The sequence below is a fragment of the Aptenodytes patagonicus genome, chromosome 5 (assembly GCF_965638725.1).
Source record: "Aptenodytes patagonicus chromosome 5, bAptPat1.pri.cur, whole genome shotgun sequence".
Classification (NCBI taxonomy): Eukaryota; Metazoa; Chordata; class Aves; order Sphenisciformes; family Spheniscidae; genus Aptenodytes; species Aptenodytes patagonicus.
The window spans coordinates 30,558,254-30,584,866 of NC_134953.1; the positions used below are offsets into that span (position 1 = coordinate 30,558,254).

The 26,613-nt window shown below is 39.1% G+C and overlaps 1 protein-coding gene across 2 annotated transcripts in view; it reads left to right on the forward strand.

The window, feature by feature from the left end:
* DOCK1 (dedicator of cytokinesis 1) overlaps positions 1 to 26,613 on the forward strand; it is a 325,958-nt gene that overhangs the window by 236,548 nt on the left and 62,797 nt on the right. For both annotated transcript variants that reach the window (XM_076339221.1, XM_076339222.1), the window contains exons 30-37: positions 90 to 168; positions 825 to 925; positions 4,203 to 4,261; positions 10,495 to 10,643; positions 20,661 to 20,746; positions 20,933 to 21,089; positions 24,148 to 24,188; positions 25,501 to 25,591. In XM_076339221.1, the coding sequence (XP_076195336.1) occupies positions 90 to 168; positions 825 to 925; positions 4,203 to 4,261; positions 10,495 to 10,643; positions 20,661 to 20,746; positions 20,933 to 21,089; positions 24,148 to 24,188; positions 25,501 to 25,591 (763 nt within the window). The remainder of the gene's footprint in view (positions 1 to 89; positions 169 to 824; positions 926 to 4,202; positions 4,262 to 10,494; positions 10,644 to 20,660; positions 20,747 to 20,932; positions 21,090 to 24,147; positions 24,189 to 25,500; positions 25,592 to 26,613) is intronic.

Sequence of the window (26,613 nt, forward strand, 5' to 3'; positions counted from 1 at the left end):
GACTCAGATTTTTGTCTAATTGGGATGCCAAATGTACAAAGGTACCACAGAAGAGTGTGTAATTATGTAATTTTCTCTTGATCTTTCAGAGTCTTCCTGCGAGCAATTAATCAGTATGCAGATATGCTAAACAAAAAATTTCTTGATCAAGCCAACTTTGAGTTACAGGTAAGAAAAAAACACCAGTGTCTTGGGGACTAATGCTAATGTTGTAATAAATTTCTGCCCTAAACACGTAATTTTGGTATATGTATGTGTCATTGTGAACCCCAGGAGACCAGTTAGCCCAGTTAAGTCATTTCAGGCTCAGCAGGTATGTACAATCATTTGTGTCTTGTGGGCCTTGTCCTATAACAGCACCAAGTCTTACTCAGAGCTCACAGAAAACTCCTTCTTCCCTTCAGGAACAGCAAAAAGGGGTGTCCTCTCCCTTTTTGCAGCAGATGCTTTAGCAGAATTATTGCCTCAAATGTGGAGCCTGAGATGTGGCACCTGAGTGCCCTACTGATGAGAAACGTGCCAGTTTAGGTCACTTGTTCAGGATCCTTTTTTTTTCGTATTTATGTGTTCACATTTCATTTTACTTGAATCATCAAAACACAATCGATTAGGATTTGTAGATAGGAATGTTTCATGGAAACATAAACACAACAAGGAGATGTACTAAGAATATATCAAGAAACACCATCTCTGTGGTGTCTGTTATTTTCTCCTCTAAATATTTATGTGCATAATTTAGATACTTCTAAGTTGTTTTGTAGGTGTGCAGAAAAACAGTTCAGAGAATTAATGGTATCTATTCTTGTCATTTTGGGGGCTTTCAGCTTTGGAACAACTACTTCCACTTGGCTGTTGCTTTTCTCACACAAGAGTCTTTACAACTGGAGAATTTTTCAAGTGCTAAAAGAGCAAAAATACTTAACAAGTAAGTCCTGTTCGTCATCTAAATCATGGACAAGAACTTGAGGTCTATTAACATAATTTTAGTTTAATTTCTTAGCTAAATCCATTCAAATTGAGATGCAATCATGGTATAATGAAAGGTTGGCTTTAAAAACATGAATCAAGTATTGCATGTGTTTCTACCCTTGAATCAAGATCTAAATTACATGATTCATTACTGATGAAGACAGTATTTTATACTGCAGGATGTTCATAAAGTCAAGACTTTTCAGAAGTATTAACATACTATAAAACTGAATTTTTAAATCACTTTAGCTTTGTGCTTATTCTAATCTCCTTTTACATGCGCTCTTTATTGCTTAATCCCTAACGGCCTTTTAGAGTGAATTTTTGTAACTACAGCCAGTTTCACTGCGATATCCCTGAAGAATGGGTTTGTATAACTGCAGTCTTGTATGCTTTCCTGGTTAAAAGGGATTACATTGCCTACCGCTGAACAGGGAGCTTGAACTACTCTATTGCTATTCAGAATCCCACAGCAAATGAAACCTGTCAAAAGAAGAAGGACTGGAAATAGGACTGGAGCATGAATATTTTGTTTAATGTATGTATTTCTCCTAAATTTCATTGGGGTTCCAATGTAGTGGACCTTATCATTAATTAACTAAACACTGAACACTGAAAAAAGCCAGTTATGTGTTTTCAAATACGGTGCATGGATACTCTTTCTGTGTCATAATGTTTGTAAAGAGCACCTACAAAAGCAGTTTGTTCCCATAGTCAATCAGGTTACTGCAGTTAATGCACAAAAATGAGGAGTTTCAAAGCTATGATTCCCTGAGCAAGTATAGCTCGGACTCCTTGTACGTACAATATATATTATATATCTATATAGAGAAAGAAGATGCATTTTGTATTACTTCACCTTCTATATTCAATCCCTTTTGTATATTATTATGATGAGAGAGATCACAGTGAGAATGGGAAGAGTTTATTACTGCTGCAGAGAGATGTGATTTTAAAGGCTTTTTGCTTTCACTGTGTGAGTCGCAGGCTTTGACCAGAAAAGACAGGGCTCTATGTCCAATCCTTTTTTTTTGGCAGCTAAATTTTGCCCTTCAAATTTGTCCACTCCATCGTGAGTTTTGAGGTGCTTCCTTTAGAAGCTGTGCTTTATCTGGGTGTTGAAACAGAATTTTTAAGCACTGTATGATCTAATGTACGTACATGTGACTCATGGGGCTTCCTTGATGAAACAGGAATATTTACAAGTTCATTGGAAACGTGATGTCAAGCAGAGCTCAGGTTTTTGCACTTGTGCTATAAACATCATAAATAACATTATAGTTACATGTTTGCAAAAGGAAATCAAGATGGTTTTGTAGAGCCAGGTGAATTTTATTTCATTAGATTTAGAATTTATGGAACAAAATGGTTTTGTACAAGATGGGACCAGTGATGCAAATTCTCTTTTGTAATTAAGAGTGCGAAGGATACTTACAAAAGGCAAAGCACTCCAATCAATTAGAAAGCAGAGGGATCAAAGCCGTGGCTGCTGTTGGTCTCCTCTTGCTCTCTCTGTCCAACGTTGGTGTGCACCTACGTGAGCATTTTAGTTCAGATCAGACTCCTGACCTGAACAAAAAAACAACAGCTGAGCTGTAATTGGAATGGAAATTACTGTCAAATAAATACATTTGTGGGCTGATAGTCCTCTTTGTGAGGACAGGAACCTTAGACAGAAATTTTCCTCAAGTGATTTTTATATTAAACTGGGCAGTATATCTTGCTGAGGAAATTCAAGAAATCAACAGACATTTCTCACTGCTAATATAAGTAAGTAGGTTAAGTCATTTGAAGTTGTTACTTAATGAAGTTTGCTAAATTCTAAATCTGTTTATAATGATTTTACAAGTTGTTATCTTCAGTTTAATCATGTTTTGGAGGCAGAAATCAAGACCATAAATTCTTCAAGATGCAATAAATTTATGGTCTGGAAGTACTAATTTTTATTGCTATGTGAAACCACTACCAGTTCTGTGCCAAAGGGATATGATTAATCAGTTAATTCAATATCACACTCACCCATCTTTTTACGTATGTATTTCAATTAATATGTCAAATATTTAATAATTAAAAATTTAATTATTGTAATTTGTAGTTTTTGCTAAACATTGCATTTAAGCATTAGATAATAACAGATTCTTAATGATGCAGAAGAATCTCTTTAATCCGTATTAATAACAGGGTGTCTCACTATTATCCCACAGAAATCCCACAAGTTGCCAGATATTGCCATTTTGCTCATCTTGTTATTTAAGTAATGATCTTTAACATACAAATATTCTGTATAGCAGATAAATTCTTGGAGCTCATTATGGTTCCGATCCCATCATTAATGAAGGCAATAAGATGTTTTCCATTCACTAAGCTTTCCTGGCATTAATGTGGAGAGGGAGTAGAATATAAAAAAAACCCTGATGGGAAATGTGAGGCATTGGTGCCGCCAACTTTGCAGCAGAGCAGAGGCAGGTTTAGCAGGGAGGCTGAAGGATGGGCTCCCACCTCTGCCCTGGCTTGTTAACTGCCTGGGAAAACTCACTTTTGGTCTAGCCCGGGCAGGACACAAAATCCCATTGGAACATAGAAACCTTCTCTTTCTGATTTTGCACATCAAGGTACAAGACGTCACGAGATGTTCCTTGTTGCATTTTCTAGGACAATGCTATTCTATGAGGGTGTATAAAAATAAAATGCAGCCTTGGGCCGTGAAGCTCTCTGTTAAGCTTCCTCCAGCCATTACCATTTGGAAAATAGAAAATGCTCACAATTAATCTCTGTAACCACCCATGTGTCCCAAAGGACAGTTAGGTAATCTGAAAATACGGCAAAGAGAGGTTTTGCACAGGTGAATGTTTTGTGTGTGTTCTCCCTTTGGTAAGTATTGCTGCAGAAATTGAAAATCGGGGTCTTTTGAGGGAAAGCAAGTAACACGAGGTGAGGAACAGAAGCTGGTGGCTGCGTGGCTGAGGCTTTTGGCGTAGCCTGGACGTGTCAGGCAGCCTCTATGTCTCACTGCCTTGTAAAAGGGACATTCGGCAAAGTTCAGTGTTCACGGGCGCATCACTGGGCTGGTGAGGGAGGCTGTGCAATGTTAGTGTATTGGTTGAATTTGGAGAACCTGCTCTGTAATTTCAAATATTTTTGAATGCTGGTCAAATTTTGAAATGAGATGTTTCTGCTTATTGGTATTAGATTTTTATTGGTTTTTTAATGGTGGTTTTGTTTTCCTTTTTAAGGTATGGTGATATGAGAAGGCAGATTGGTTTTGAAATCAGGGATATGTGGTATAATCTGGGTAAGTAGTCTGAGCGCCTGTTGCTTAATGCTTTCACTCAGTGTTTGGATAAACCGAGTTAGAGATTAAATGAACTTGCTTTCTCTTGAAATAATGGTAGGCTTCCAGAAGGCATTTAAAAAGCAGGTGATTTTTAAATAAAGCCGCCTCTGCACGCTTATTTCGCCGTCTGGGAAAACTGTAGTCAACGTTTACGTATCTTCTGTCTTTTCATGGTATTCAACCTCATGCTAAATAAAAAGAAACAGTTATGGTGATACCTGTTGAATGTTGTTTTTTTCTCCTTAAAAATATATATATACACACGTATATGTAGACATAGATATATACACACACATACGTGTGGATGCAGTAACTGGGACTGTAGCAAAATGAACACGTCCAAGGGTTATCAGTAACTTAGCCTGGAAATTCTGCTTGAAGTCTGGTTTTCAGTCTTGTTTGGCTGCATCAGAGTGACTCAGGAAGATCAGTAAAGAATGGGAACTTGGGCATCCCTGGAGTTCATAGGTAAATTAGGCATATCTGACTATCTCAAGTCTGTGCTATTCTGTGGGTATAATTTAGCTATATAGGGATTGAATTTCATGAGAAACTGAGTATTTACTGTGACCTGAGTGTACTCGTCTGCCAGATTTCATTTTCCTGAGCTTAACAGCAGAGACACTTCAGCTCTTTCGAGTTTTATCAAAAGTTCCTTAAATTATCAGAAATAAATGCATTTGCCACTTCACTTATATCTCTAGCTGAACTGTTGTTGCTGAAACTTGAAAAAAATCAGCATATATAAGAGAAAGGAATGCAAGGGTTCATAAGTATTTGATATCACAGAGTTTGCATCCACCCTGCTGAAATGATGAGAAAAGGCTTCTGAGAGCAGCTGAGTTCACTTTTTATTAGAAGCATCTTTTGTGAATTAAGTGTCTGGAGAACAGATTAAAGCATAGTACACACCTGATATGTGACTTGACAGACAGCTAATAAAATCAGTATCGTGCCTGATGCTGGGTCATCCAGCTCAGGATGCTGGCAGCCTCTTTGTTGTAATTAGCCAAATCCTTCCCTGTTCTAGGCTTACAGTCCTGTATTCTTCTGTTATCTTTACTAATTTCTCTGGCATCTTTGGATTCTTAAACTTTTCCCAGAATTTACTAGACTGAAAGTAGAAAAGTTTGCATACATAGTTATACATCTGGCTGTTCTTACATGAGGTTATTTTGTTCAGGCTGGGGACTGTGGAGTGCATTGTGCTTTTTACGACTGCTGCTGACACTGGCTGCTCTTGGACAAGTTATTTAGTTGCTCTAGGGTTCAGTTTTTCACCATTAACAGGGAGATGATAATAATTTCTCCTGGAGTTTTGTGAATCGGTTGGCATGAGGGGTGGTGTTTTCTTCAATATTTCTTTCTGTGCTGTCATGAAAGCGTTTTATCTTTAATGGAGTTTTTATAAACCGAGATTATGCAGGTAGATGACTCCGTGACCTACTCTAGCTTTAATGTCTGTGATTGTGTAAGTGGCTGGGATCATTAATGCCAAAATCTCACATGTTGAGAGAGTCAGTAAATTGCTGCTCTTCCCAACAAAAGCTGCAAGAGAAAGGTAAATCGGAGGCAGGACCCCAATCCAAGGCGGCCTTTATACTTCTCATAATGAGCAGCTTGTTTTTTCTCTTCTTTGTAATACAGATAGTCCATGCTGATGATGTTTAACTTCTGGCTCGTCACCAATCTCATGTATGTCACAGCATCAGTTAAGAAAGAATTCTGACTTACCACTGCAGGGGAATTGACTGGGGGGTGCTTGACACTTTTATCTTAGAAGTTGCACTACATTAGTCAAATTATTAATGTATATGTTCAGAAACAAAATCAGAAGTGAAAAGCTATAATTCTTGCATACGCTTGAGCATATAATTTTTAAGACTATGGCATTGTGCATAAGATATGATGAAGCCAAACAACCCTGACTTTTGATTTATGTATTAAAGGGTATGGATAAGCCTCAAAAATTAATATTTTGTCTCATCAGTTTTTGTTCATAAATACCATGATTAACGTGTAATGCCTGCTGAGTTAGAACTCCCCAGTCGGGAATGAGACAGTCCTGTAGCTGTAATGCACATCTAAGAGTATATTTTATTTTCTGAAATTAAATAGTAAAATACAAATTCTAAAAGTTTTTTCTTGTCTGTGTTTCTTATGCAGTGTTGGCTGCAATATTCGTACCTTCCCACCTTTATAAGTAGAAAAAAAAAGAGCATGTATAGTGGAGAGCAACGCTAACTGTGTGCACACACTTTAAACACCTGTAATTTAGGAATAAGATTTTTGTTTTAAACAGGGAACCATGTACGAGACATCCAGCCTGACAGATTTTCTATTTAATTCCTAGTTGTAGCTGTCCTGTTTGATACCCTGCTAGATTTGATCATGAAGGCTTTAGATTTGAGTGCTCTGATGCAGCAGCAATGAGGGTGGCTTCAGGGAGCCTAGTTCCAGTGTGCAGAGCCCCCGCTGCGTTGCTTTTCTGAAAGTGCTGCAAGGCTTTTATTTTCTTGCGTGCACAAAAAATAGTGTACATTAGTCTTTGTAGGCTTTTTTCCCTCCATATCACAACCTGAACTTTAAAATAATGTAGTATTTTGAGTCACTGTTTTGCTGGAACTGGGGCCTTAGACCTCTGTGAGACAGTAAGTGTCAGAAAAGCATAAAGCAAGCTGTGGCCTCTGTCTTGAAAATGTAGGAATTGGAACAACGCTTAAAAGCGTTATGTGATGCAATTTAGCATATACAAAACACAGTTTGACACTAGGTCATGTGTACCGGTTTTCAGTGGTTAATGGTTTCAACAGTTACATGTTAAAGAAATTGTAATAACATTAAAAATAATATCCTTGTGGTAAAGTTGGTCAAGGAAAGCCAGCTCAGAAAACATTGCTTTTATTGTTGACATCTGAACCAGCCTAGAGGGAGATGGAAAAGTAAAATTCCTGAAGATGAAGTGAAATGGTTGTTGCTGCTGTCCTCCAGCGAGCTGCCCACTGGCCCGGCCCTACCCTCCAAGTGCTTGACGTCAGAAAAGGTGTCTTGACAGAGATGTTGATGTCATTGAAGGGAAAGCCAGGGTTAAAAATAGACCTGAACTTTGAGCGTTATATAAATAGAAGTCATTACAGATAACACTCTCTGAATTAGTCATGCATGTTCAGAGCTGACCCAAGTGAGAGGTGAGGTTGCTGGCAAATTAGTCAGTGTTTTTTGTGGCCCAAATTTAAATTAGAAGAACGTGGGAAATGAAAATCACACATTATCCAATAAAGAAAGCACCTTGGGTTTGGTTCGCGTAATGAGGTCTGTTCCTGTTGTGTGAGCAGTCTGTAGGAGCTCATCTCGTGGCAAGACAGAAGCCACTGCAAGGGGAGGTTTTTGCATGTTCAAAAGAATACTTTTTTTGCATGTGGTTCTTAAAGCAGCTGCACAATTTGGTTTTCAGAAGAGAATCCTCAATTTTCTTCCAGACTTGTCACATTTGGAGTCTCTGCATGGGAGTTCCTACACTCCCAGGGAAAAAAAAAGGTGAATTCATTGTTGGGTTGTTTATCAGAAAGTGTTGCCTGTGGCAGGCAGCTGGGATGGATACTCTGGAGTGCCAGAGGAAGATCGTTTCCTTTCGTGTTTTACTCTCATGCTTGCTTTTGTGACACAACATCGCACTGGATCACATCATCGTAGCAAGCACGTGCGTGTACATCTTCGCATCACCAATGTGTGTCACAGCGTCAGAAGGATGTCACGCAGGGCACTCAGCCCTCTCATGTATCGCCTGGTTGGTGGACAAACCCTTTCTTATTGTTACTCCTCATGCATGCTTGATGAAGAAAACCAATCAAGATCACTTAACGTTTTAATTTGTGCTGCCCTGCCTTCCTGTGGTCGCTGCCGGCCCCTGCTCCTGCCTGCCGTGGCCCCAGCGTAGCTGCCCACAGCAGGAATGGCTCTGGGCAGCAGCGCTGCGGGGCGAGTGCTTCACATCCAAAGCAGGCAGTGCTGCCCCAGCAGATTGTTCCCCTTGTTTTTCTCTGCAGCCGAGCTGCATAAACTCTGGTGGGAGCCACCCACGGACCCTCCAGACGGCGTGAAGAACTAAGTGGGTTTCCAACAGCAGACGAGGGTTTTTTTCGCAGTAGAACGTACAAGTGATTTTAATACTTTCTGCTAATAACTTGCACGCTTCCATTCCCCCCAAGTCCTTCTGAATTTCATATTTAGAGACGCTCTCTGTCCTTTTTGATTTAAAAACTCTGTTGGTGATTACCTGTGAGGCAGCACCGCTAATAAATACAAACAGTTGGTGAACAGCAAGAAGGCTGAGTGTGTGCTGTACAGCTTCATGGGTGGGGGGGCTGGCTGCTGCCGGCCGAATCATGTGTGGCCGGGAGCAAATCCTGCAGCCACCCTTGGCTCCCGTTCACTTCGGTGGAGGCATTGGTGAGCACCTGGGAGGTGAGGTCTGTGGCTCTCCGTGCCTTTGTTATCAGATGAGCTCTTCAGTGACTCCCTTTTTGAGCAAGAAGTTTATATTCCTGCGGAGAAGAGGAAAGGGGATCAAAGATTTTTAAAAAATCTTTTGTGAATTCGTTATTTTTCACGTCTAAAGTTCAGAAGATGTTAGTTACTTTTCTGAGGGAATCCCTGTGCTTGAAGCAATGGAAAAACCCACTGTGGCACACGGAGAACTTCGTGACATTGGATTTGTGCCTGACGAATAACTTTTGTCACTATAATTTGTTTTCTGAAATACTGACTCTGACACTTTTCAGGCATAATACAAGAAAACTGTCACCTGGGAGGCCGAATGTAATAATACTTGTAAGAGAGACAGAGGAAAGCTTTATGCCTCTCACTTGATATTCCTCACCAACAACCAGCAGTGCAGCATCATACAAAGTAGCAATTTTAGTGGAGTATTAATTTGTCCTAATAGGATTGCTAATGCTAATAGGATTCTGAAGTTTGCCAGATCAAGTAACTTAAATTATATCCGCTAAAAAAAAAAAGTAGCGCATTTTGTTAGTGAAGGAGTTCTTCTTGATTACGTTTGTTGAGATTTATGTTCTGGTCAAAAGTGAAACTGCTAATTAAAGACTTCCACGGTTACTGCCGTACTGGTGTAGTGCAGTGGAATATAAATGAATTAAAATCTGTTTCTGTCATATACCACTGGTAACTGCAATGGGAAACAAGAGTCTTAAAATGGAGGAAGCTGAGGGCTTGTTAAATTAGCTCAGCTCTGAAGAAGTCTGGTCTGAACCACAGCAGCGGATGCATAAACAGTGTATGAGTTTGATTGTATACATCCATTAACATTGCATTTGTGAGAAATGTCACCAGTTGTGTAGTGAGGTTCAAATGATTCCCAGCCTGTTGCTGAGAGGGGAATATATTTGTATTTTCTAAACTTCTGCCATCAAGTCCTCTGCCTGGAGCTCTCTGGTGCTCTGCTACACTGCTGTACACCAACATCTTTCCATGGAGTTGTTAAACAGATAATTTGCAGAACGTATAATCTGCATTCTCTACGCTTTAGCTAATAATATGAACAGTAACTAGATGTTTTTAACTAGTCCAACATTTATTAGGTGCCATGTTCCTGGTAAGGTTCGATTTCTGTTCCATGTGCGGAGAGCGTAGCAGGGAGGGTTAGGGGAGGTGCAGTGAAATAAAGTTTGCCAGTCAGATCAGCTCTCAAAGAAAGAAGACATATTGTTGGCTTGGTAACATGTAGTTTCATGTCTTGAGGCTGTGAAAGTATGCACTCGTGATGACGCTTTAATAGACTGACACAGAGAACATTTGGTACGCTGCGGAAGATACAGAAGTCTAAATAAGTTAATACAAGTGATGTGCCTTTTAGCCTCCTTCTCTCCTAACCATAAGTTGTATTTAGAAAAAAATCTTGAAACTTGAGTGTGCAAATATGGGTGCTTCGTGGAAAATGTGGTAAGTTCCAGTTTGATTACTGATTCAACAACTGTTGTGAATTTGGGTTTATACATACCACATACTTCCCCTCTTGTGGCATAAATAATAATATGTTTCAGTAGAGTCAGATCATGAAAAATACTTTCTTATGCTATATGAGAATTTATTGATACGGCTTTTATAACAATTATCTTCTACCAAAGTCAGTGGCTGTTCGTTAACTCTGAAATGCGTCTTTTCTCGTAAAGGTCAGCATAAAATCAAGTTCATCCCAGAAATGGTGGGACCTATCTTAGAAATGACACTGATCCCTGAAACCGAACTTCGGAAAGCTACAATCCCAATCTTCTTTGATATGATGCAGTGTGAATTTCATTCTACTAGAAGCTTCCAGATGGTAAGCAACAAGCTACAGATATTTAAAGTTTGTAAGAAAGATTTAACTGCTCTTTGACAAAAATGTAAGAATTTTTGTTATTTCTTATTTTTCTAGAGAATGATATAATTATGGATTTTCTATAACTCTGAGTGGCTATAGAGTTTTCATCTGAGGATTTTAAATTCTTTTGAAGGAAAAATTTGCATGAAGTAAATGAAACCTTTCTGTATGATACTGTCCTGGTTTTGGCTGGGATAGAGTTAATTTTCTTCCTAGTAGCTGGTATAGTGCTGTGTTTTGGATTTAGGATGAGAATAATTTTGATAACACACTGATGTTTTAGTTGTTGCTGAGCAGTGCTTACACTAAGTCAGGGACTTTTCAGCTTCTCACACCACCCCACCAGCGAGGAGGCTGGAGGTGCACAAGAAGCTGGCCCAACAGAAGCTGACCCAAACTGCCCAAAGGGATATTCCATACCATATGATGTCACGCTGAACAAAAAAAACAGGGGGGGGGGTTGGCCTGGGGGGCGTGGCCGCTGCTCGGGAACTGGCTGGGCATCGGTCGGCAGGTAGTGAGCAACTGCATTGTGCATCACATGTTTTGTATATTCTTTTATCATTATTATTATTTTCCCTTCATTTTCTGTCCTATTAAATTGTCTTTATCTCAGCCCATGACTTTTAGCTTTTTTCCGATTCTCTCCCCCATCCTGCTGTGGGGGAGTGAGCAAACGGCTGCGTGGTGTTTAGCTGCCTGCCGGGTTAAACTACGACAGCTATAAAAGGAGAGCAAAGACAGATGTCTTAAATTTTCACTGTGACTCAGGAAACAAGTCTGCTTCTGAGTGAAATTCGACATAAAGGAAGCCTGATAATGTGGCAAAAGAAACCATAACCTGTAAGAATTTATCATCTCTAGTACCTTATAATTTTGATACTCTCTACCATTTTATGGATTTTGAAGAGGAAAAAAAGCTATCCAGTCAGTGTCAGTGTTTCTTCATGTTATGTAGGCACTGCAAAATCTAAAATACTAATGTAGCATTTTTATTCTATTTTATTTTAACATGCTGAGGGAAGTCCTTGAATAAGCGCATGCAATCTTACCCTGATAGCATCAACTTTTGAGAGACAAGTGGAGTGAAAGAAAGTTTCCTGACATCATTCATTTGACCTTCTTTTCCTTGAAGCTTTGCCTTATGGCTTGAGTAAAGACTAGTTAGGCCAGGTAGTGTTATGGTATAAGCCAATGTAGCTCCTTTACACTGTGAAATTTCTGTCAGTTCAGGATATGACCTTCTGAATTTTGCAATAAAGTTTGATGTGTGTTGTTTACTTTTTTCCTTTTATATTGGCAGTTTTCTTTCTTGGATGAAAAATCTTATCCTTTTCCATACTTTTTTGTGAACTATAATTCATAACCAGCTCTTAATAAATCTGTAGCCAGAGTAAATGAATATCTGCGTGGAGAGATTTAAGCAAGGGAAATGGCCTCAGCTTTATTTCTTTGATTTGTTTTGTGCTGGATGGTGTGTGGAAAGGTTGTGAACTGTATTTTGGATCCATCCAATTACTGCATAATCATTCTTTCTTATGTTTGACTCCAATGATACTGTAAAGATTGAAATGCTCGCTGGGATGCCATTTAAACAGTTTCCTGTCAGATGCTCTCTTTTGTTGCTTGTCATTTTTTATTTGTACAATTATATGGATCATGAAAAATCCGAGGGTAACTTTATAGCTAAATTTATGGCCCTATATTTTCTTGACAGAAGGAAACCAGCTTTGTGTGGAATAGTTGGGTGATTTTAATAAATGAACGTCTTAAATATTTCACACAAATTCTTTTTGCCTTTTGAGAAGAAAAATGCCTCATGCTTAAGTCAGAGATGTCTTGGATTGTAAGTACTCAACGTATATTTCTTACGTCAGTATAGCTTCTTTCTTTATGGACACAGCATTGATATGGCAGGTGCAGAGGCAGTAAACCTTTTTTCAGTGCATTTGGAGTGAACAGTTATGTCTAACAGGGGATAATCAATCTGTCCATTTACAGTTTTGCAGATAATGTAGTTATATAGTTTGCTGAGTATCTCAGATTGGTCTTTGGGGAATGAAGATCACAGCTTGTAAAAAGCAGAGAATTATAGAAAAGTCTAGGTTGGATGGGACCTCTGGAAGTCATCTGGTCCAAACTGGGCCTTAGATTGGGTTTGCTGGGGCCATCTGAAGCTCAGTATTGAATATTTCCAGTGAGGGAGGTTTCACCACTTCTCTGGGTGACCTATTCCAACATTTAAGACTTTTCTTCTTATATCCAGATGGAATTTCCCTCAACCAACTTGTGCCTGTTGCTGCTCGTGTTGTCACTGTGCACCCTTGTAAACAGAGTAACTACATCTCCTCTATAACCACCTTTTAGGTGTTGGAAGGCTTGAGTCTGCTTTTCTCTAGGCAGAACAAACCCAATTCTTTCAACCATTCTTCGGGCCAGGTTCCCAACACTCTGCTCATCTTAGTGGCCTCCATTAGACCATCCCCAATTTGTCAATGTCTCTCTCGAGCTGGGGAAACCAAAGCTGGACGCAATATTCCAGCCATGGCCCAACAAGTGGAATAATCCTGTTGATCCTCTAGCTGTACTCTTGTTGGTGCAATCAAGGACACATTTTTCTTCCACTGAAGGGGTACACTGCTTCTTCATGTTCAGCTTGCTGTTCACCAAGTCCTTTCCAGCAGACCATCTTGTACGACTGCTTGCAACTATGCCATCCCTGTTTCAGGACTTTAAGTTTCTCTTCCTTAAATATTACACAATTCCTTGTTGGCTGTCTTTCAGACTGTCAAAGTCATTAAACCACCACCCGTTGAGATCAGCAATTTAGCCACTTTTCCACCCACCTTGTAGTCTCTCTGTCCAGTCCATATCTTACCAACTTGTCAACAAATATGTTTTGAGAGACTGTATCAAACACATTGCTAAGATCGTGACAACCACAGCTCTTCATCCACTGAGCAGATAGTTTCATCACAGAAGGCAGTCAGGCTGGTCAGATGTGATTTACCCTTGGTAAATCTGCATTGGCTTTTCCCAGTCACCTTCTCGCCCTTCATGTACCTGGAAATAGCTTCCACAAGGGCTTGCTCTATGGTTGCCTCAGGAACTGAAGTGGGCCTGCCTGGCCTGTAGCTTCCTGGCTCATCTTTTTTTGTCTCTTTTGTGTTTAAGTGATAGAAATAGATATGAAATAATTTAAGTATTACCAATACCTAGGCAAGCTTTCATACTTAATGTGTCGGTGTAATGTACTGCGTTATGTCGTCTATATGCAACTACCAATTATCATTGTCCAGCATTGCTTTCAAAAAGAATTTCAACATTGAATGATTGGCTGCTGTTAAACTAATCTGCCAGAAATCCAATTATCTAACCTTATTAGTCACATCAGCAAGGGTTTAGATTGGCTCCATTTCTCCAGCAGATGTATAAACCTCATGTTTTGTGGAGGAGGAATTTAAATTTTTTGCAGAACTTCTATGCTGTGATCGCTTGTGTTATAAACAGACAGCTTTCCCGATGGCGGTTTTAATTTCAGTATGAATTGGTTTGCCTGGTAAAACTAGTAACAGACATAATGGGAATTTTTGTTCTTCCAGTATACATGGCCCTGAGAAAAAACAGAAGATAAATTCCTCTGGTTTTTACAGAACTGAATTAAAGGCCGACTGAATTAAAAGCTGGAGTAGCCCATTTTTGTCCTCTCCCTCTTAAGATGCTTTGAAGCCTATATAAGACTTCAGAGTAGCCTCTATCTCAAAGCATGAATCTGATACTAAGGTCTGTGTGGGACTGAAGCTTCCCTATAGAAGAAAATGCCTCCTTCTCTACTCTGCTTTTTTCCCTTTGCCTGTTTTACTAGTGAACCCTCCAGATCAAAGGGAATATGTCAGAGCAACAAGAGTGATGAAAGAGAATTGGTTTGATTGTTCAAGGCCTGGTCAGGTAAGCGTGATGGATCCCGTGGTGACAGCAGGAGAGAAAGTTCATCATGAAACAATCATTCAGCTGAAATGTGGAATTTGGAGCATAAAAAGCCCCAACCTCCTGATTTTGCTGCCTGTTCCTTCCAGCTGTCACTTGCTCTGGTTCCATTTCCTATGAGCACTCCTGTTTGTTTGCCTACCCAAAACTTTAAATTACCTTTTCTGGACCTGTGTTATTGCTGATGTAATGTTCTGCTTATTTTGAGTTGAACCCATTCATAGATAGGTGCCAGTGCAGGAACTGGTACGAAACAGAGCATGGAGGAAGCAGGAGGAGGCAGGGGGAGATGTTGGGCAGGTTCTCCCTATCTCGTGGCACTGCATCATAATATGATTTCTTTTAACTAATCTGGTACAAATTAATTAGTAGAAGTAACTTACTTTAAGAGCCAAAAAACCCTATTAACAAAATAAGGTAAGGGGTTGAGTCAGAAGCACTACCCCAGCTTGTCTTCCCCAACATAATTACATTTCTCATCAAGTAGGAAGGAAGGAAGGACCTTTGTCCTTCAAAGTAAAATCTGAGAGGTGTACCCCCGACTCTGCAGTAATGAGCAAGAAGAAATTAGAAGTCCCATATGTCTAGTTTTCAGGCTGAACAGCATTACTAAGGAGAATCATCAGCGTCTGGTGGTGTTAGCATCAGTGGTATAAGTATACAAACTCCAGCATGTGTTCTTACCCTGTTAGAGTAAGGAGTTGTGTAAAAGTAATGATCTGAGGAAAGAGCCCCAAAAATGCAAAAACACATCTGTCCTGTTTTCTGCAAATTGGAATGACACTTAGCATAATGGAACCATAGCTGAAACGATAGAAAAATGATATAGAAATGCGTAAGCTATGAATGCATAATGCAAAATCATATAGAAATGCATAATAAATGAATGCATAATGCATATGATTACTAAAATAAAACCATGGGTGCAGCTAAAGTACTTCTAGCTAGTGTTCTGTTGTGAAGAGAATTAAATGAGTAAAGATCAGAAGAAATAAAGAGGAAACCCTTTTGATTCATTTCTAACATTTAACAATAAATCTCAGTATTATCAAGATGGTCATACTTTTTTATTTGCAGTGTAATTTCTTGTTGGTTATCAATGAATTTCAAATTTATGTAATTCTCCTTAATAAGAAGTACCTAGTTTATCTGACTCTCTCTCGACTTTTAGAACCTATAATTCCTTATTAAGCCTTTTTACCACTTCTGAGCCCTGTGTTAACCTCCCTTTCCCTGTGCTATAGATTTGCAGACAGAACACAAGTTAATGACTTGTCCAAGTTTCTGTGGTGCTGCAGATTCTCCTCTGTAATCCCACTGAATGTGCAAATTCAAATAAGTCATCCCCTGCAAAGGATTAATTTCAATAAGTAATATTTTTAGTTATTTACGGTTGAAATGTAAACGTGTAAGTTTTTCTTGTTTTCTGGCTTTTTGGAGAACATCGGTATTCCTCCCTCACCTGAACAGCAAGGCAGAAAGGTAATGCAGTAAGTCTAGAGACCTCCAAAATCACCTGCTATTAAATGGCTGCCGTATCTGTTTGCCGAACAGAATGCTGTGGGAAATAGGAAAGGGAACAGATGAAACTGTTGGGAATTACCACCAACTTTCCTAGCAGCCTTTGAACAAAGTTTTACAGTACTTGTGTGCTATTTCTGCATTAGGACTAATTTCTAGTCGTGTTATCTGTCACTTGAATTTTGTATGTCAAATTCATTATTATCCCATATCAAAACAAATTTATAGCAGCTTGGAGGATTGAAAGTCTTCCTCATCTACAGCTAGATTAAATTGTCAGTCAGTGCTACAAATGTAGCCTGACCACACTTTAGGTAAACCTAAAACCAAAAGCGATTAGTTGAGCTGACACTTGAAGACGCTAGATAGCTTACATTGATTTATTTTCTCCAGATGGGAGATTGTAACAGACAGATGAAGTAGTGGATATACTCTTTGCTCAAGTTCAAATACACATCCTAAAGAGAAGCTTGAGATCTTGATCAGCTGCAAGGAAAAGCTGATAATAATTTCCTGTAATCTTCCTAACATCACCCTTCAAGCTTTCACTGTCAACAGAAAGATATGAATCTAACTCATTGATGGTGCCAGATATACCCCCTTAGCCTCCAGAAGGAGCCTCAGCAAGTGTCACTGGCTGTAATGTAAACATTGAAAATTTGGCGCTTCTCCACTTGAGAGTAAATTCCATCACAATAATTGCAGGCCTACTTTGTGCTATTTTATGCATTTAAAAAAAGAAAAGGAAAAATTGAGACATTATCAACAGATGCCAGATGTGGTGTCCCAGAGCCATTAGCTTGCGCGACTCCAGGGCCATGTTCTTACTTCCATTGTGGAAGGCGATAGCTCTATAAACCTCAACTTGTGTTGATGAAACCTTCTTCTGTGGAAAGACCGCAGAAGGAATTTTAACTGTGTTAAATAACGTTTAGCCATCTGGCTTGCATGATCTGACATCTGCATCATATTGATTCCTTGAGAAGTATCAAGAGTGATTGAAGAGCAAAGATAGTGTTAATAGTCCTTAAAACGCCAGAAATGCCACAAGTCTAGCTCTGTTCAACCCAAGAGGGCCATTAGGGAGATGGCCCAGCAAAGCCTAGATTTACAGAAATTTAAGTAAAATTGATATCAGGAAGACACTGAAGATCCTGTATGACAAATGTAATTGCTCTTCTTCGTGTGAGTAATCTCTTGCTAAAAAATATATCACCTTAAGGGCTCACGCTGGCAGCAAGTGTCATTTTTCACATTGGTATAGAAAGTCAATTTCTTTCTGGCCTCATTAGAGAACATGAATTTTGTGACTTCTCTGTTTCGTCATTGTGTTGCCCCAGTATTTTACTTGACATGTCCTTGTACTATGGGAACGTGTTCCAGCTTATGTTTGCTTCTTAGAGGGGGTGGATTGCATTATTCTTCCTTTTCTCATTTTCCTGTCATTTTTTGAATAATGGATTCATTGTATTAAAACCCTTATTTCACTTCACTTTTCATTCATTTCTTTACAAGGAAAGTAGTGAGAGAGTGGAACAGGTTACCCAGAGAGGCTATGTAATCATCCATCAATGGAGATGTTCAGTACTTGGCTAAGCAAGTCACAGTTGGCCTGATCTAGTGTTGGCAATAATCCCGCATCACCTAGGAGGTTGGATTAAATGACCTTCGAGGTCTCTTCCAGCCAGTGTTTCTGTGATTTTGTGGATCATTTGGGGTACAGAAGAACACCTTTGAAATGTTTTAATCCAAGGTTTGGGGTTTTCATCTTTAAAACAGTGACGCATAATAATAAAAATTGTTTTAAGATGGAATATCTGTTGTTTGGGTACTTTGTTGATTCTATCACTGTGTGCGTGATACAATCTGTAGTTCAGGTTTCCTGACAGCTCACAGTTCGATTGACTTGTGCATGTTGTTAGACTGTATCCTGAATTTGCACTGAGCAGTAGGTGAGCAGGACTCTTTCTGCCATTATTTGTCATGATAGCTTGTAGTCACTGAGCTCGGGGCAGAGATTTTTTTTCTCTGTTTGTAAGAGAATTCTGGTGGGCTGCCAGGTAGTGCGTAAAAATAAATTTCCCACCTCAAATGCAGAGGACAAAAAGTCTGGGGTTGCATACGTAGGTAAGAAATGATGTGAACATTACTGCAGTTAATGCTGAGAAGAACATGGAGACTTGGAAAAGGAGACAAAAACAGTGTCCTGGATCTGACTCTGGGTTTTTTCATTACTGCTGTTGAGCCTGTTAAGATACTCAGAGATTGAGTAGTCCTAATTAAGAGGAGTATTTTGGTATTGTCACAATTTATCAAGCAATTCCTTCATACCAATGTCTATCTCTCCCTAAAAAGGATTTTTCTTAGCAAAGCAGGAATTTCTCTACAGTCCATGGCCACGTTTCCTGCTTGGGTTCAACTTGGCCGGCATGTGTATGTTCACAACTGCTGTGGGCTTCAGCAGAAGAGAACCTTCCAGGAGAGCAGGCAGGTGCCTCCAGCTGTGGGGTGGCCAAGTTGTTTCTCCTCGCCCTTACTTGCTGCAGGCTTTTCTCTTGTTCTGCCCAGGTTTACCTTGCCGCGTGCAAGCAGTTACTTTAGGAGAAAAGGATTGTGGCAGAACTAAGGGCTTGTCTGTTTGGTACTTGGTAGAGGCGTTATGATAACCTCTGTTGGCCGAGGTCGGACTGTGTGGGCAGAGCTGAAAATGCAGCGTATGTTGGCAGAAAGAGATCGGTGGTGGACATAGCTACTACGCCTCCTCAAAGTGATATAAATTAAGGTGGTGAAAAGCACTTTCTTATCATCAGAATTTCATCATGACATAAGTCCATTGGCAAGGGTGATCTCACACTCCTCGCTGAAATAAATATGCCAGCAGAATTTCACAGCGTGGACTAAAAAAATCCAGTTTCTCTTCCTAGCTAAACCAATCTGAGCCCTGCTGCTGGCTGGAGATAACACCTTGTCTTCCTCAGCTTCTCCATGGGACTGACCATGTAGAAAATACCTGTCCCCTGTTGTCCTCCCTGCCCCCTGGTCACTGCTGAGCGGTGGTGCTTCGGCCAGGGCAGCAGCACCAGTGGGGTGGCCACACGCAGCACCACTCATGGTTCAGCCTGCCTGGCACACTGCAGGCGAGACCACGGCCGAGCTCACCCCCTCTGCCGTGGCATCTGGGATGCTCTGGGATGACGGTCCCATTGCCTGGGTGCCCATTATCTGCCCTTGGCAGAGGCTGCTGGGCTGTCAGGGCTCTCTGCAGGGATTTTTTTTCTCCTGGTACATAGATTTTGTTTTTTGCCTTTCAGCATAGATACCAGCTACACCTTTAGCACATGACCTCTACTGCAACGCTCTTTGAGGTTGTCCTTGTTGCCTCCTTGTGGTTGTTCCTGGTGAAAGAAAAGTCTAATTTTGCTTACAGGCTTTCAGCAAAAGCCTGCCTTCTCTGGTTACAGAGAGCCTCTCTGCTGATTGGGCAGCGTTTGGTGGCTGTAACAGAGGAGCTAATAGTGTTGTCGCTGAAATAGATGTTTTGATCGGTGGAAATAATTTGTAAAGAATAAGAAATGCCGTTATGTTACTGGTACATCTTAGAAGTGGGGAAGTGTAGCACTGGGAAGGAAAGCTTGTAGCTCAAACAGAGGCGCAAGAGTGGGTCCGTAGGCTGCTGCTGAGCCTGGAGGTTGTGGAAGTGCGTTCTTGGAAGTACATCAAGCTACAGACAGTCCATTCTTTTTTCATTCGTACATTATATGCCGTTAGTATTAACTGCAGATGCAAAGTACGTCTCTTGACATTTACAAAATGTTAGTACGCTTTGTTCTTGTACAGGTGGCCCTTTGCTTCTCCTCAGAATAGTTAGGGACTGCTTAAGCAAGTGACAGTGAAAAAACTTGAAGACAACTGTTCTGTCAATAAACTCCCACTCTGACTAATGGGATTCCATTCCCCTGCCACAGGCTCTCTTCTCACCCGGGCTCTGCTGCTCTTCTGCTGTACGCTAAAAAGGGATGTTAGTGATGCTAGGGTGTGCATCCAGCTGAGTTATCCAGCCTTAGGTGTTATATATCCTCTTTCATAGAGCTTTCAACATTTTTGTATTTTACTTTTGTTGCTATTACCATTATTGCAGGGGACATTCTGTCCCTGGCTTTGTGTCTTCTTTTTCCCCGCCTTCATTCTTGTCATTAATCTCCTTATTTAGTTTTTCATGATGTAAATATTTACACTTCATTTAATGACATGACCAATGATTTTTTCAACAAAAAAAGTCCTTGTAGGGCAGCAGATCATCGTGGATAGTCTAATACAAGACTGCAAACTCTTAAAGTCAATCAAGCTTTAAAATAGTGGCTAGACATCTCACCAAGATACCCAACCAATCTGTGAACCATTGAGGCTACAGTAATAAAGTGAAATATTTGCCATCTGATTATTTACGCTTGCTTTGTTTAATTATAGTTTGAAAATGAGATCATCACAAAACTGGATCATGAAGTGGAAGGAGGCAGAGGAGATGAACAGTACAAAGTGTTATTTGACAAAATGTAAGTGTTGATCAGCGGCAAGATTTATGTCGCAGTAAAGTCATGAGAGAGAGCAATTAGACTACAATGAACTTTGTAGCCCAGAAATAATTAAAATCTGTTAATGATGCACAATATTTAAAATTGCACCTGAGTCAAGGCTTTTTCTGCATGTGATTAACAAGGCGAATATAATTGGTTTTTCAGTCTCTTGGAGCACTGCAGAAAACACAAATACCTTGCTAAGAGTGGAGAAACTTTTGTGAAACTTGTTGTCCGCTTAATGGAGAGGTTGTTGGACTACAGGACCATAATGCATGATGAGAACAAGGAGAACCGCATGAGCTGTACTGTCAACGTGCTGGTAAGCAAAGAGAAGTCATCAGCCTGAAATGACTACCACATTCTTAATTTTACACCTTTAACAAAAGATTTGTGTAAAACAGAGTACATGTTGGGATTCTCATGAACGTTTGAAATACTTTTGGGTTTTTTTCCTTTTTTAATGAAGGTCTATGAAATCATAGGTTATTCTTTAATTGATTCTAAGGAAAGATTTAAGGAGAAATGTATCAGGGCCTGATCTTTGAGGGCTGTTCATTGACATTTACAATTGATGTATGAACAACTTATGCAGAAAAACACTTTGACATACAGAATGTTGGAGTAACATGCAGTTTACTACCGAAATTTTCATGCATTTGCAATCCCATTTGTATTCTGCTTACTGCTCAGCTTCTGTATTCAAAATTTTTGAAGACATTTGAGTGTTACTATTTCATTCACAGCAGAAAAAGCTCGGGTTGTTTTCCTCACTAATGTGAGATTTCCTCCTCTTAGTTCCAGAAATTCTGGAGTATCTACTCTATACTACAAACTTTTGTCCATTTAGGCTAGAGTTGGAAGCAGTAGAAGTTGTCCCCATAGCACGCACATCATGCTCTTTGGTGGAAACATTAGAGTATGAGATTCAGCGCATATGGAAAAATGTCAAAATAAATTTTAGAGACCCCCAAACGTAGTACTTCCAATAGGACTCAGTATTAAACTTAGCCACTAAGGATTCAGAGCTTTCATCACTATATCATTGTCAAAGCTTTTATTTTGCTTAAATATGTGGGGCACAGACAGTGTTTATCATTTATGTGATATAGCTGATAGATTTCATTCAGGCTGGTTTGGAAAGATCTGAGTAAATAGTCTGTAGCTTTAGCACTTGCAAGTAATGCAAACGTCCTCAGCTCGTGCAGTGCAGCCTTTATGCCGCACTATCGCATAAACTATAAATGAAACGCTGCCCATTAGAATGGGAGAGAAGATAGAGACATCAAATCAGAAATTGGGATTTTATTTTTAGTTTGTTTTTCCTCTCTCTGCACATCAAAAAGCATCAGAATGTTTAAGAAATGGGAAAAGAGGAGGAACTTGGAGAGTTGTCACCGGCTGTTGATCTAGCAAGTGCCGTTAGGCTGCCCACAGAAAAGTCATAGCGTCCTCCCGAGCAGAATTTGAGTTAGAAAAGCCAGCCAGTTTACACCAAACAAGACAGGAAATAAAAAATCACATACACCATACGCTCTAAACCATGACAACAATTTATAAAACTGGGAAAATTTCCTTAGAAAGGTGAATTTATTTCTCCTTCCCTTCAGCATAATACTCTTGAGTCTTCTCCTAGTAATTCTTGCCATACCAACCACAGGGGGACCGATGGCGCACTTGGGGGTTGGTTTTGTTTTCTCTAAGTGTCTCTAACAGCATCTCCTGATGCTGATTTTTGTCATCTGAATTTTTCAAGTATTTGCAGATAAATTTTGTTGGCGATTTACTGCTGTCAAGTTAAATCACCGTGAGATATCCACACACAACCCTGCCGCTGAAGTCTGCAGGAAATGCAGGAAAGCATCACAGGGCAGAACTTTCCTTCATTTTCAGTAGGCGTGATTTAAAACCTTAGCTTGATTTTAAAGTCCCATTTGCCCTCCAGGGCCAACACAGTCTTTTCATCAGTCTCCATGCACCTGAAGTGAAATTTATGCCTTTGCAAAAATCCGACCCAGGGCTGATACTCAACACAGTTCCCACTTGAGATCTCAAAGAGTTCTTAATTGGGACTTCAATGATGCAGAGACTTTCACAGGATTAAGTTTGCCTGTATTGACTATAGTTAAGTCAGGGGTTTGATATGCATTTAAGCCAGCACAGCACACATGCATGGGCCAGTGCACCATAAGGGGGATGTGGGAACTTGCACCCAAAGATAGGGCAGGAGCAGGGACTGCTTTTGGGGAAGATGGAGCTGTAGTGAATGTAATGTGTGTCAGTGTCAACCTGCTGCCCAAGCCTCTTCCAGTTATGGTTGATTTGATGTTGCTTCTTGAGCTGCATCAGAAGAGGAGAGCAGCTGGCAGCAATATTAGGATAAAATGGTTTTATGTTATTGGTCCCCCAAACTCAGAAGTCTCTTCTACTTTAAAAAAACAAACAAAATACAAGAAAAACCAGCAGATTTTTTTCATGTGGTTCAGTTTGTCTTTTGAGTTGAACTCAAAACCAGTGAGCAGTTATGTCAACTAAAATGGTGTATCCACTGAATAATCCGTCATTTCCAACTCCGGTATGTAGATTCTATCTTGATTCTAGATTCCCTTCTCTTTGAAGGGAACACTTTTGTATTGGGCTTATGCATCTGGGCTTGTGCATCTATTAGTGACGACTCAGACTGGTTTAATTTAGCATTGAAATATATTGTAATTCAGTGAAGGAGAAATTTCTTTGTGTTTTGTTTTCTTAAATATATTTTAACTTCTGAAGGCAAACTTTAAATTAAGTTCAGAAATGCCTTTAATATCTCACCCAATTTATCCTTTCTTGCATTTACAATATTTCTAGTGTTAACTAGTTTATCTCAGGACTGGAGGTATTCAGACATTTCTGAAGAGAGTGATGATAATGTGTGGCATATGAAACCAGATAAATAACACTAATCTAACTTTTTCTTTCCAAAGAAACTATTAGAATTCAAGGGCAGATGACGTATTGCCAAACTAAGGTTTGGCGTTTTAAATCCATAGAACAACTGTTGCTTAAAAATTACGGTTTTGTATGTTACAAAATTTCAACTGAAAATGGTTAATGATGTGTGACTTGCAAATGCCAGAAGCAAATTTCTAGCAGTACTATTCTTGCAAATTCTTAACCTTTGCAATGAGGCATAAGCCCTGATATGCTACAGCATGAACCATCACAGCATTAGACTTTATAAGTTTAAATAACTTGTGTTCTAACACTAGAGGCAAATTTCATTTTGCAGTTTGCAGGCTGATGTTATGCAATTATGAATTTCTAATTTAGAGCATGTTCTGTATACATTTCAGACTGTGAAATCAATGACTTCGTAACAAAATTTTGTTGTTTTTCAGAATTTCTACAAGGAGATTGAGAGAGAAGAAATGTACATAAGGTTTGTAAACATGACCAGTGACAAACTCTGCTTGACTTACTGTTGTGTAATTGGATAAAATTAAGTTCATATTAAGCAGTCACTTGGGGGCTGGAGGGAAAGAAGTAATGAAAAAACATACCTTTACTGAATCTTAAGTACATTCAAAAACTTCTCTTCACTGAGAACAGTGAGCATTAGAAATTAATGAGATTTTTTCTGTCCCCCTTCTCCAACTCCCAATATAACTCAGTTATATTATGATGAACACTGAAATACTCGGGAGTGTTGTCACATGTAAAAAATAAGTAAGTCAAAAGAAAACTGAGCAAAGAAATAATTCTACTTCCGGGCGAGGTACAAAATATGTGACTTGAGGTTAAAAGGGCTATTAAATAATATCATGACTGATACTTATTTTAAATTTAAAGCTTTTAGGAACCTTTCAAAATCTATTTTCACACAAAGTAAAAATGGTAGTATGTTGTTGTGCTTTTTGTAAACCTCAAGGTTCCTAGTCCTCTATTTGTACTTTGGTTTAAAATTGGCTAGGCTGTTGTGCTAAAATGATGAAGCTTGTGCTTTTACTGCTATTTTAGGTATCTAAATATTATTCATGAATTCATTCTCAGATGCTTGTTACCTTTTTGGAAGAATTTTCACTTGTGAACTCGCTTCCTGTTGTTTAAATGGGTTTAATTATTGCTTTATTAATTTGCAAAAAGAAAATAAAATCTAGCAAAAGGCAGGATTGATAACTGTGGACAAACACGTAAAGTTATGAGTCGGAGGTCTGCCCTATTCAGCATCACAAACTGTCTCTCACTGTCAACCCCCCCACGCAAATTCTCTCCTATTTCTGTTAACACACTTATGTATCATAATGAATATCAAAGTTCTGTATTTTCACTGGCTTTTTCAAAATACAATTTTAATAGGTGTTTGGTTTTGTTTTTTTTTTTAAACTGTCATTAAAAAAAACAACAAACAAATTAAGAGAAGTCCCTTCCAGAGGTGTGATGATATTGAAGTTAAGGAAGAATACTTATATATCTGTCTCCATAGCTGAACAGTTAGAGCAATATCTCTTGCACAAAATCTGTATAGGATTCATTATGCATCACAAGTCATTTATTTTTATTTTGAAAAAAACCACAACGGAAATGCAAATGGTCCTAAAGGTATCCGCACACAGAAATACGAGCTTTAAATAATCCCACATACATTTAGTTGTTTGAAGATAGAGTTGAACCGTTGTAATCTTCAAAAGAAATTATTTAGTAACACTTAAGAACCAACCTTTTTTAAGAACCATTGTTTTTATTTCTTGCAGGTATTTGTACAAACTGTGTGACCTGCACAAAGAATGTGATAACTATACGGAAGCTGCCTACACGTTACTTCTGCATGCAAAGCTTCTTAAGGTAAACACCAAAATACACTGCAAGTTTTGAAAATCATCTTAGCAGTAACCAATAGTTTGTCAGTCTTAGAACATCTGCACTTTGGTTAACAACTGTGTGCTACTTCTTATGTCAGTTTTATCTTTTGCACATGTAATTCATACATGCAAGAAATCAGCCCTCTGCCATTAGTGTATGTCAGAGCATGCTTTACTCATCTTGATCTGAAATGAATGGAAGCACGGTCAAGTCAAGACCACAAGTTATAAATTGCAAAGCTGTAATTTAAATTTCTTTTAAATATCAAAATTATGTAATGTGTGGAAGCATCTAAACACATATTTTAGTAAATCAGCTCTCCACAGAATTGTTTTTGCACAGGCGATACAAGGAAGTGCTGGAGACTGTCCTCAAGTGCTCTTGGGTATCTGTAGATTCAGTTTTGATTTTGAAAAATTAAAGATTCAAATAGTCTTCTTTCCAAGCTCATGCCTTTAAAAGGTACATGTAATTTTAATGCAGTGTTACACAGTTTATAGCACATTTAAAGAGACATAACCATATTGCTGTTCTTCAAGGAATGTTTTGGTGTAACCTGCAACATACATAAAATTTTATCTATACAAGGTGCACGTAAATAAAGCATTTGAGTTTTTAACACTATATAGTGTCAGTCAGAAATGTACTGAAGCTATATTTCATAAGCATTAATCTCACTGAAAACTTTCTGGATAGATGGTGTTGTCTCTAACATGCAGCTTATTTCCATGATTATGTCACAAATGTGGCAGCGTGTGCCAACCATGTTCCTGGCGTTACCATATGGAAGGATGCTGCACTTAACAGCGGACACTTGTCTCAGGAAATCACGTTTAATGTAGCCTAGTCATCACTAAATTAGTAGGAGGGAGTTTTATGTTTTAATTTTAAAAAGCAGTCAATAGAAAAAGTAAAAATCTAAATTTCATAAGAATTAGTGTTTTCTAGAGCATTTGCTTTAGTCCCGTTCTTCTTCCTCACATCTCACCACCCACAGTGAAATC